The following is a 12,304-nucleotide window of genomic DNA, read 5'->3' as shown; positions in this document are numbered from 1 at the left end:
AGCGCTCGATGTCATCTACTTGGATTTCAGCAAAGCTTTTGATACGTTCCGCACAGGAGACTGGTGAATAAAACGAGAAGCTTAGGAGTGAGTGCAGAGGTGGTGACCTGGATTGCAAACTGGTTGACGGACAGAAGACAATGTGTGATGGTAAATGGAACTTTCTCTGAAGAGAGAGCGGTTTTAAGTGGTGTACCGCAACGATCTGTGTTGGGACCGGTCCTGTCCAATATCTTTGTGAGCGATATTGCGGACGGGATAGAAGGTAAGTTTTGTCTTTTTGCGGATGACACTAAGATCTGCAACAGAGTGGGCACGCCGGAAGGAGTGGAGAGAATGAGATTTAAGGAAACTGGAAGAGTGGTCGAAGATATGGCAGCTGAGATTCAATGCCAAGAAGTGCAAAGTCATGCATATGGGGAGTGGAAATCCGAATGAACTGTATTCGATGGGGGGCGGGGGGGAAGGCTGATGTGCACGGAGCAGGAGAGAGACCTTGGGGTGATAGTGTCTAATGATATGAAGTCTGCGAAACAATGCGACAAGGCGATAGCAGAAGCCAGAAGAATGCTGGGCTGCATAGAGAGGGGAATATCGAGTAAGAAAATGGAAGTGATTATCCCCTTGCACAGGTCCTTGGTGAGGCCTCACCTGGAGTACTGTGTTCAGTACTGGAGATCGTATCTACAAAGAGACAAAGACAAGATGGAAGCGGTACAGAGAAGGGCGACCAGGAAGGTGAAGGGTCTTCATCGGATGACATACGAGGAGAGATTGAAGAATCTAAATATGTACACCCTGGAGGAAAGGAGGAGAAGGGGTGATATGATTCAGACTTTCAATGTAAACCGATGTGATCTGTATTCCATACAGGAACACCGGTATATAAAAAATCTAAAAATAAATAAATAAATAAATATACTTGAAAAACTTTAACGATCCAAAGACAACGACAAACCTTTTCCGTCAGAAAAAAATCAGCAGAACCAGAGGTCACGAGCTGAGGCTCCAGGGAGGAAGACTAAGAACCAATGTCAGGAAGTATTTCTTCACGGAAAGGGTGGTGGATGCCTGGAATGCCCTTCCGGAGGAAGTGGTGAAGACCAGAACTGTGAAGGACTTCAAAGATGCATGGGATAAACACTGTGGATCCATCAAGTCTGGAGGACATGAATAAAGAGGAGGCAGCAAAACACTGCACGGAGCGGCAGTAGCCACAGAGGCATTCACGGAGCGGGATGCCAGTGGCCAGTGGTTGGTGTTCCACCTTCACGGAGCGGAAGGATGGAGGGCTGCCATCTCCAAAAAAACAAAACAAAACAGGGGTGGGTAAGAGTATGGGGCAGGGGTGTGGCCTGCTTGTTGCAGAGGTTGTTACCCCTAATTGAGCTGGATGTTCACTTGGATGCAGATCCGGCGCTGCTCTCTACATTGGTGGTGGGGTGGAGGGGAATTAGGGCTGGAGGGTACTGGAAGCCAATAGTAACAGGTGGGAAAGAGAAAAAGGAAAAAAAAAGGATAAAGTGCGTAGCTTGCTGGGCAGACTGGATGGGCCGTTTGGTCTTCTTCTGCCGTCATTTCTATGTTTCTATCCCGCATGTGAGGAGTCACCTTGTGATGCGCTTGCATCAGTGTGTTGAGGGTTCTGCATCACGAATGCGAAGAGTCATGAATATGAGACTGTGTCAATGCATCGTGTTTGTGTGGCTGCGATGCAATATGCATCGAGGCAGGATGCTTCAATCTGTGTGAGTCGGACGATGCAGTGGCATCATGAGCTGGTTGCGTCGGGTCTTGCATCGTGCATCAGGTTTTTGGCGATGCGTCCGAGTCAGGACCCCATTTTCCTGTTTCTTATTCACCACTGAGGGGTCCGATTTGGTCTGATGCTTTTTGGGCCTCGGCTCAGCAGAAGATGATCTCTTAGGTAGATTGTGAGCTCTCTTCTTAGACCCTGGGAAGACTGAATTGAACATCCCAGGGTAGGTGCATTTGAGCCTGAAAGATCGAAGGCTGGCTATTTTGGCAGCCCTTTGTTTCTGGGCGACATGCGCCCACAATCCCGACATGAGGCTTGGGTCATGGTCGGAGCCCAGACATATGTAACAGTAATTGTGATTGTCAGTGACGGACATTATTTGTCCGCACTTACCTAGAAGGACTAAGGGGCACTCCATGAAGTTAGTAAGTAGCACATTTAAGACTAATCGGAGAAAGTTCTTTTTCACTCAACGCACAATAAAGCTCTGGAATTTGTTGCCAGAGGATGTGGTTAGTGCAGTTAGTGTAGCTGTGTTTAAAAAAGGATTGGATAAGTTCTTGGAGGAGAAGTCCATTAACTGCTATTAATCAAGTTTACTTAGGGAATAGCCACTGCTATTAATTGCATCAGTAGCATGGGATCTTCTTAGTGTTTGGGTAATTGCCAGGTTCTTATGGCCTGGTTTTGGCCTCTGTTGGAAACAGGATGCTGGGCTTGATGGACCCTTGGTCTGACCCAGCATGGCATGTTCTTATGTTCTTAATATTTAAATCCGGGTTTCCTCGCAGCCATAGGAACACTTCTGTTGATTTGAAGAGGGTTTTTTTTTCCCCATTGAGGAGGGGAAGCAAAAGACACATCCGTGCTTGAGTGCCGAAGAAAAATAACTGCCGTTGTACCGCGAGCTGTGCAAGGGAAGTGCCACACATGCACAGCACCAAAAAACCTGAATCTTTGAAGACATCGGACAGCGCACTGGTTTGGACATTGTCATCACCCAAATAGCAGGCTAATTCAGCCTGTTTATCGATGGAAAAGCTCATCTCACTCGATGTTCCCTTTTCAAGATCATTTATATCTGCTTGCTACTAGAAAACCTGCATGCTAAAATAACTAATTTGAGCCATACTACTAAAGGGTAAATCACTCTTCACTAGAGAGCAAAGTCAAAAGCCTGACAAACTGTTCCTTCTTAAATTTGTCATTCCAATAAAGACTGCCTTGCTCACAGCATCATCTCTGACTCTTACACTCTTCAGTCCTGTGGCTCCTTCACATTTTGCCAATATATCTACAAACTGTGATAATAAGTGAGTGAAAGCACGAGGGAGAATAACTTCCGTTACAAGTGATGTGGATGATCAGACTGGCTAGGCCATACGGTCTTTATCTGCTGACATACTGTGTGTTAAGTGCAGAGGTATTGACGGCAGCAGCTAAACCCTGAGGTCTTCAGGAAACTCCATTCTGTCTACCAAAGAAAGCAAAAAGAGGACAACAAACGAGAGCATTCAGCTGCTCCACCTCACCCTGCTCTGGGATCACTGATTGTCTAAAAAGGGACAAGAAGTTAAAAACATGAACTGACACAAACAGAACTACTGCAAGCCACGTGCAGTTTAGAAATATAGCTCTGGTGATAAAGAACACACCTGTCTTTAAATTGTCTCAAAATTCCTTGCATTACATGGAGCAGAACAACAGACTGGAAACCAGGAGATATGAGTTCAAATCAGTTGACACTTTACATGGCCTTGCCAATGTTCCTTCTAATTTCTGAAAGGTTACATATGCAAAAATTTTCTTTTGTGCAATTTTTTAGAAGCCAAGTTCAAATATGTGCACTATGAGCCAGTATAATTCAACATTGGGATTTCTTGTGCATACTACGTTTGACCATGTGTGTGGGGTTCACAACCTGTGTGCATGCACAAGTGCAGTTTAGGTGAAGAGGAACAGTGGCCTTGGTCAAATCACTATCTCCAATTGCCTTAGGCACTTGTTTACATTGGGAACTTTTTCGGGCAGGGAATCATTACACCTTTTCAAAGAATATATAAATGCTGAAATAATACAAAGAAAAAGTAAGTCTCTACCACTTTAGAATTAAAAACCTGAGACTAAGATTTCAGCCAGTACATGTAAAGCCCAGCATTATAATACAGCATACAGTAGGCACATGGGACCTTGCTGAAATACAACAGACAGGGGGAAAGAGAAGAGATAAGAAGAGGAGAGACAGGGAGGGAAAACAATCAAAGCAAGAAAAGAGCATACCAGCAAAAAACCAAGGAGAAGAGGTGGAGGAAAGGGAATGCGAAAACAATAGTACCCAGAGACACACAAGATCTGAACAGGAAACCAACACCTACAGAGAGCTGAGGGGAGAAGACAGCACTACTAATTAATCAAAATATAAGAAGAGAGACCTCAGGAGAGGAGACAGCATCATCAGCTACCCAAGGTCTGAACACAGCACAGACAGCAGCGGAGACCTTAGGGGAAAAAAAACAGTGCTGCCAGGCACCCACAATGGAAGCAGAGACCTCAGAGGAAGAGAGCGCTGCCAGGCACCCACAGTGGGAGCAGAGACCTCAGGGGAAGAGACAGCGCTGCCAGGCTCCCACAATGGGAGCAGAGACCTCAGGGGAAGAGACAGCGCTGCCAGGCACCCACAGTGGGAGCAGAGACCTCAGGGGAAGAGACAGTGCTGCCAGGCACCCACAGTGGGAACAGAGAAAATTTGAGGAGGAGACAGCACAGCCAGGCACACACAGTGGGAGAGGAGCAGAGCAGAGACTGCAGGGGAGGAGACAGGGCCACCAAGCACCCACAGTGGCAGCAGAGAAGAGACCTCAGGGGGGAAGCCAGAGCAGCCAGGTATCCACAGTGGCAGCAGAGAAGAGACCTCAGGGGAGGAGACAGCGGTGCCAGGCACCCACTGTAGCAGCGGAGAAGAGACCTCAGGGGAAGAGACGGGTGCTGCCAGGCACCCACAGTGGGAGAGGAGCGGAGCAGAGACTGCGGGGGAGGAGACAGCACCACCAAGCACTCACAGTGGCAGCAGAGAAGAGACCTCAGAGGAGGAGCCAGGCACCCACAGTGGGAATGGAGCACAGACATCGGGGCAGGACATAGTGCCGCCAGGCACACACAATGGGAGCAGAGACCTCAGGGGAGGAGACAGCACTGCCAGGCACCCACAGTGGGAACAGAGACCTCAGGGGAAGAGACAGCACTGCCAGGCACCCACAGTGGGAGCAGAGACCTCAGGGGAGGAGACAGCGGTGCCAGGCACCCACTGTAGCAGCGGAGAAGAGACCTCAGAGGAGACAGCACTGCCAGGCACCCACAGTGGGAGCAGAGACCTCAGAGGAAGAGACAGCACTGCCAGGCGCCCACAGTGGGAGCAGAGACCTCAGAGGAAGAGACAGCACTGCCAGGCACCCACATTGGAAGCAGAGACCTCAGGGGAAGAGACAGCACTGCCAGGCACCCACAGTGGGAGCAGAGACCTCAGAGGAAGAGACAGCACTGCCAGGCACCCACAGTGGGAGCAGAGACCTCAGAGTAAGAGACAGCACTGCCAGGCACCCACAGTGGGAGCAGAGACCTCAGGGGAAGAGACAGCACTGCCAGGCAGCCACAGTGGGAGCAGAGACCTCAGGGGAGGAGACAGCACTGCCAGGCACCCACAGTGGGAGCAGAGACCTCGGGTAAGAGACAGCACTGCCATGCACCCACAGTGGGAGCAGAGACCTCAGGGGAAGAGACAGCACTGCCAGGCACCCACAGTGGGAGCAGAGACCTCAGGGGAGGAGACAGCGGTGCCAGGCACCCACTGTAGCAGCGGAGAAGAGACCTCAGAGGAGACAGCACTGCCAGGCACCCACAGTGGGAGCAGAGACCTCAGAGGAAGAGACAGCACTGCCAGGCGCCCACAGTGGGAGCAGAGACCTCAGAGGAAGAGACAGCACTGCCAGGCACCCACATTGGAAGCAGAGACCTCAGGGGAAGAGACAGCACTGCCAGGCACCCACAGTGGGAGCAGAGACCTCAGAGGAAGAGACAGCACTGCCAGGCACCCACAGTGGGAGCAGAGACCTCAGAGTAAGAGACAGCACTGCCAGGCACCCACAGTGGGAGCAGAGACCTCAGGGGAGGAGACAGCACTGCCAGGCACCCACAGTGGGAGCAGAGACCTCAGGGGAAGAGACAGCACTGCCAGGCAGCCACAGTGGGAGCAGAGACCTCAGGGGAGGAGACAGCACTGCCAGGCACCCACAGTGGGAGCAGAGACCTCGGGTAAGAGACAGCACTGCCATGCACCCACAGTGGGAGCAGAGACCTCAGGGGAAGAGACAGCGCTGCCAGGCACCCACAGTGGGAGCAGAGACCTCAGGGGAAAAAACAGCGCTGCCAGGCACCCACAGCGAGAGACCTCGAGGAGGAGACAGCGCCATCAGCCACGCCCAGCGGGAGCGGAGCAGAGACCTCGCTCGGCGGAAACGACACAGGAAGAAAGGAAGAGCGACCTGAAGCGCCGGCACTCGGAGCCTCTCCCGCAGCATCCGCTGGAGTCTCGCGAGACTTTCTCTGCTCTTCCGCTCTCACAAACCGAATCGAAGCCGGACGTGACGTTACAGGACCGCGCGCTCTGAGAGGCGACGGAAGTGGGGATTGTAACTCGAGACGAGGGCGCTCCGCAGCATGGTAAGCAGGGATATAACGCTACCTCTGTGTAACATCCCCCTCAGTCACCCCCGCCGTGTCTCTTTACCGCTCCCTCCCCGTCTGTAACATAACATCCCCCACATGCTCAGCAAGTTTCTTATCTTAGTAACTGCCGCTCCGTGCAGGTTACCCCCATGTTTCTGTTAAGGGCAGTAACTGCCGCTCTGTGCAGGTTACCCCCATGTTTCTGTTAAGGGTAGTAACTGCCGCTCCATGCAGGTTACCCCCATGTTTCTGTTAAGGGTAGTAACTGCCGCTCCATGCAGGTTACCCCCATGTTTCCGTTAAGGGCAGTAACTGCCTCTCCGTGTAGGTTACCCCCATGTTTCTGTTAAGGGTAGTAACTGCCGCTCCGTGCAGGTTACCCCCATGTTTCTGTTAAGGGTAGTAACTGCCGCTCTGTGCAGGTTACCCCCATGTTTCTGTTAAGGGCAGTAACTGCCGCTCCGTGCAGGTTACCCCCATGTTTCTGTTAAGGGTAGTAACTGCCGCTCCTTGCAGGTTACCCCCATGTTTCTGTTAAGGGTAGTAACTGCCGCTCCGTGCAGGTTACCCCCATGTTTCTGTTAAGGGTAGTAACTGCCACTTCGTGCAGGTTATCCCCATGTTTCTGTTAAGTGTAGTAACTGCCGCTCCGTGCAGGTTACCCCCATGTTTCTGTTAAGGGTAGTAACTGCCGCTCCGTGCAGGTTACCCCCATGTTTCTGTTAAGGGTAGTAACTGCCGCTCCTTGCAGGTTACCCCCATGTTTCTGTTAAGGGTAGTAACTGCCGCTCCGTGCAGGTTACCCCCATGTTTCTGTTAAGGGCAGTAACTGCCGCTCCATGCAGGTTACCCCCATGTTTCTGTTAAGGGTAGTAACTGCCGCTCCGTGCAGGTTACCCCCATGTTTCTGTTAAGGGTAGTAACTGCCACTTCGTGCAGGTTATCCCCATGTTTCTGTTAAGGGCAGTAACTGCTGCTCCATGCAGGTTACCCCCATGTTTCTGTTAAGGGTAGTAACTGCCGCTCGGTGCGGGTTACCCCCATGTTTCTGTTAAGGGTAGTAACTGCCGTTTTATGCAGGTTACCCCCATGTTTCTGTTAAGGGCAGTAACTGCCGCTCCGTGCAGGTTACCACCATGTTTCTGTTAAGGGTAGTAACTGCCGCTCTGTGCAGGTTACCCCCATGTTTCTGTTAAGGGTAGTAACTGCCGCTCTGTGCAGGTTACCCCCATGTTTCTGTTAAGGGCAGTAACTGCCGCTCTGTGCAGGTTACCCCCATGTTTCTGTTAAGGGCAGTAACTGCCGCTCCGTGCAGGTTACCCCCATGTTTCTGTTAAGGGCAGTAACTGCCGCTCCATGCAGGTTATCCCCCATGTTTCTGTTAAGGGCAGTAACTGCTGCTCCATGCAGGTTATCCCCCATGTTTCTGTTAAGGGTAGTAACTGCCGCTCCGTGCAGGTTACCCCCATGTTTCTGTTAAGGGTAGTAACTGCCGCTCCATGCAGGTTACCCCCATGTTTCTGTTAAGGGCAGTAACTGCCGCTCCGTGCAGGTTACCCCCATGTTTCTGTTAAGGGCAGTAACTGCCGCTCCGTGCAGGTTACCCCCATGTTTCTGTTAAGGGCAGCAACTTCCGCTCCGTGCAGGTTATCCCCATGTTTCTGTTAAGGGCAGTAACTGCCGCTCCGTGCAGGTTACCCCCATGTTTCTGTTAAGGGCAGCAACTTCCGCTCCGTGCAGGTTACCCCCATGTTTCTGTTAAGGGCAGTAACTGCCGCTCCGTGCAGGTTACCCCCATGTTTCTGTTAAGGGCAGCAACTTCCGCTCCGTGCAGGTTGCCGTCATATGCATCATTTCCAACTTTTAGCCTTTAGGGATTCACAGTATTTATCTCATGCCTTTTTGAATTAGTTTTCTGTTCATCCTCACCACCTCTTGCAGAAGGGCATTCTAGGTCTCCTCCACCCTGTCCGTGGACTAATATTTCCTGATGTTGGTTCTGAGTCGTCCGCCCTGAAGTTTCGTTTCATGACCCCTAGTTCTCCTGTGTTCTTTCAAGTGAAAAAGGTTCAGAGTTCGTGTATCATTAAAACTTTTCAGGTATCTGAAGATCTGTATCAAAACGTCCCTCTTCCTGGGTATTCATATTTAGATCCTTCAGCCTGTCAGAAGTTTTCCAGTACAGACCCCACACCATTAAGGTCGCCCTTATCTGACCCCCTCTGTCCTGTCTCGATCCTTTTTGAGATATGGGCTCAGAACTGAACATAGACCAAAGACCTTCTATGAGGGCATGATCACCTCCTTTTTACTAGTTATTCCTCTCTTTGCAGCCTAGCATTCTTCTGGCTTTGGTTATTGCCTTGTTCCCTGTACCTAACAGGATCAGTCCAGACCGCTGGGTTATGCCTCTCTTCCAGCAGATGGAGTCAGAGAAAAAAGCTGAAAGCACCCCCTGATAACCCATTGTGCCACCTGCAATCCCTCAGTATTTCTCTGACTCCAGCATATGAAGGATGGCATAACCTATGTTCCCTGTACGTACCTGGATCAGTCCAGACAGTGGGTTATGTCCCCAATCCAGTAGATGGAGTCAGCACAAGCTTTGAGGGGGCGTATCCATATATACTACTACCCCCTCTGCAGGAGTTCAGTATCTTCTGACTCCAGCAGATGCGAGTAGGGGAATCAGGCTTCCCCTCCTTTTCCTTTTTCTTCACTTTCTTGCTTGATTATGGCTTGTTGTTGTCTTTTTCTGTGGATCAAGTTTGTATCAAGTTTGTATTACGTTTAAAAAAAAAAAAAAAAAAAAGTGAGGCAGAGTTCTTTCAACTTCTGGGGAGTGGCTTATCTTCCTTGTCTCTTCTCTGCGGCCTTGCTGTTTATTTCTCGTTGCAGCCAGGGGTAAGTTTGTTTTTCCTTTGCAGTTTTTCCCTTCACAGCTCAGCCCCCGGTGCCTGCGAAAGCCGGTGGAGCCGGCCTCTTCGCTCTTTACTCCCTCACCCGCGGCCATTTTACAGCTCCTCATGGGCTGCTGAGCCATTTAGGGAAAGATGTCTGGGGCGGGTCGTGTGGCCGGGAAGGCCCCCCCGCGGCACCCTCCTCTATTTTCGGACAGCGGGCAGTGCGGGCCGACCGAGCCCCCCCGCAGCGGCGCTTTTTGTGCGCGTGGGCCCCCCCCCCCCCCCCCCCCCCCGTGGCTTTTTCTTTTCTCCTACAGCGATCCCGATGCCGCGGCCGTCCCGCTGTGCGGCCTGCGGAGACCCGGGGTCCCGGATTTCCTGGGAGGACATCTGTGCACGATGCCTTCCCGGGGGGGAAGGTACCTCACAGTCCCTGACTGATTTCTCTTTTTTGTCCGGGCGGTGCGGGCCGGCCACTCCGCCATTTTTGGCGGGAACGGCGGCCATTTTACATTCTGAGCACCCTGAGGCGCAGGCCACGAGGGGGAACGGATCCCTGGAGGCCACGAGGGAGAACGGATCCCTGGAGGACTCTACCAGCGGGGGTGTTCCCCCGATTTTGGTGCAGGAACCAAGCACCCAGAGCCAGGGAGCAGGAACCACGCCGCCCCCGAAGCGCACCCGAGCAGGCCGGGGTTCTCTCCAGAGTTTATCCTGCTCATGCATACCGCTTATCTGCAGGGGCTGGCAGCACCTGTGGGACCCGACCCTCCGGGAGTGGGGGCCTCCCGCCTTCCTACCCGGGTCCGATCCACGCCCGCAGCAGTGGGGGCGGTGCCAGACCCAGCGGGACATGGACTTGACCTCCCGGACGGGGGACAAGGGGACGGCACGCAGGAGGGGGATGATCCGCGTACCCTACGCCTCTTCCAGAGGGAAGAGCTGGACGACCTCATCCCGCAGATCATCCAAGAATTAGATTTGGACCCGCCACCAGACCCGCCTGCCCCAGTAGCTCCCGCTGTCGTCACTTCTTCAAGGAAGGGAGATCCTGTCCTGGCGGCACTCCGGCCGAGGGCTCGGGCTTTTCCCATTCATGACTCGTTTTTACAACTTCTCACCAGGGAATGGGACACCCCGGAGGCCTCCCTGAAGAGCAGCCGGGCTATGGAAAAGCTGTACCCGCTCCCCGAAGATTTTCTGGACCTCATCAAGGTCCCAAAGGTGGACTCCGCAGTGTCAGCGGTCACGAAGAGGACGACTATCCCAGTGACGGGAGGTGCGGCGTTGCGGGACACACAGGATCGTAAGTTGGAAGTTTTCCTTAAGCGGGTTTTCGAGGTCTCCGCTCTGGGTATGCGGGCGGTGATGTGCAGTTCGCTTGCCCAGCGGGCTAGTCTCCTTTGGGTGCAACAACTCCTCACGTCTCAGGTCCTGCCAGCCGATGAGGCTGCCCAGGCAGATCGACTAGAAGCCGCAGTGGTGTATGGGGCGGACGCCTCGTACGACCTTTTTCGGGTCCTCGCAAGATCCATGGTTTCGGTAGTGGCAGCACGACGACTACTGTGGCTACGCAATTGGGCGGCTGATAGGTCCTCTAAGTCGAGTCTGGGCTCTCTTCCCTTCAGGGGCAAGTTCCTCTTCGGGGAGGATTTGGACCAGATCATCAAGTCCCTGGGGGAGAACGCTGTTCATCGGCTGCCGGAGGATAGGTTTCGACCATCCAGAGCATTTTCTTCTTCTCGGACCAGAGCCACGGCGCTACAGGGGATACAGACAGGCGGGCTCCCGGTCATCCGCCCCCAGGTCTCAGCCCTGGTCGCGCTCCTTTTGTGGGCGTCGGCCCGCACGCACTACTCCCGGAACCGGGAACCCCTATACCAAGTCTTCACAATGATGCCAGTCTCGCCCACTCCCCTGCCCCAGGATTGGGGACCGACTAACGTATTTCTACGCGGAGTGGGCACTGATCACCTCAGACCAGTGGGTCCTGGATACCATAAAACACGGCTACGCATTGGAATTTGTCCGCCCCCCGCAGGGAAGGTTCATCTTTTCCCCCTGTGGCTCGGACCTCAAGAGAGGAGCGGTGCAGCTGACTTTGGACAGACTCCGGGAGATAGGCGCTATTGCGCCCGTGCCCTTCGGAGAGGTGGGCTCGGGCCACTATTCCATCTATTTCGTTGTACCAAAGAAGGACGGTTCCTTCCGGCCTATCCTAGACCTCAAGGAAGTCAACAAATCCCTTCGAGTCGTTCGGTTCCGCATGGAAACGCTCCAGTCAGTGATTGCGGCGGTGCATCGGGGGGAGTTCCTCGCCTCCCTGGACTTAACAGAGGCCTACCTGCACATTCCCATCCGCCCGGACCACCACCGTTTCCTTCGTTTCAAAATTCTGGACCAGCATTTTCAGTTCACGGCTCTCCCATTCGGATTGGCGACGGCGCCGCGCACCTTCACCAAGATCATGGTAGTCGTGGCGGCAGCTCTCTGGAAGAAGGGCATCCTGGTTCATCCTTATCTGGACGATTGGCTCCTCCGGGCGAAGTCATTCGATCATGGACGCTCAGCGGTGACTCGAGTAGTACGGTTTCTACATTCCCTGGGATGGGTAGTGAACTTCTCCAAGAGCTCCCTCATGCCCTCGCAACGCTTGGGTTTTTTTTTGGGGGCGACCTTCGACACCCTACTGGGCAAAGTTTTTCTGCGCCAGGACAAAGCTCAATCCTTGCGTGATCACACACGACGGTTCTCTGCGTTACCAGAGCCCACCTCCTGGGACTACCTGCAACTCCTGGGAGTGATGGGGTCCACCATCGACCTTGTACCTTGGGCTTTCGCGCACCTCAGGACCTTACAGTGGGCGCTCCTCTCCCGTTGGAAACCAGTATCGCAGGACTACCAGATGATTCTCCCGCTC

General features: G+C 53.0%; 2 protein-coding genes across 7 annotated transcripts in view; one reads left to right on the top strand and one right to left on the bottom strand.

Annotated features, from left to right (window-relative positions):
• AREL1 (apoptosis resistant E3 ubiquitin protein ligase 1) overlaps positions 1 to 6,394 on the bottom strand; it is a 295,300-nt gene extending 288,906 nt beyond the window's left edge. For 4 of the 6 annotated variants that reach the window (XM_029598425.1, XM_029598426.1, XM_029598429.1 and 1 more), the window contains exon 1: positions 6,298 to 6,394. The gene's annotated coding sequence lies outside the window, so the exon portion shown is untranslated. Of the gene's footprint in view, positions 1 to 6,193 lie in introns of all 6 variants that reach the window. The other 2 variants (XM_029598427.1, XM_029598428.1) reach the window with 2 other exon arrangements.
• The window catches only part of FCF1 (FCF1 rRNA-processing protein), a 75,832-nt gene continuing 69,868 nt past the window's right edge, over positions 6,341 to 12,304 (top strand). Inside the window, exon 1 of the mRNA XM_029598431.1 lies at positions 6,341 to 6,475. Coding sequence (XP_029454291.1) covers positions 6,473 to 6,475 — 3 coding nt within the window. The 5' untranslated portion in view covers positions 6,341 to 6,472. The remainder of the gene's footprint in view (positions 6,476 to 12,304) is intronic.

Source organism: Rhinatrema bivittatum, chromosome 4 (assembly GCF_901001135.1).
Source record: "Rhinatrema bivittatum chromosome 4, aRhiBiv1.1, whole genome shotgun sequence".
NCBI classification, from domain to species: Eukaryota; Metazoa; Chordata; class Amphibia; order Gymnophiona; family Rhinatrematidae; genus Rhinatrema; species Rhinatrema bivittatum.
Note: the sequence above shows the minus strand (reverse complement) of the source record. Positions and strands in the feature narration are given on the sequence as shown.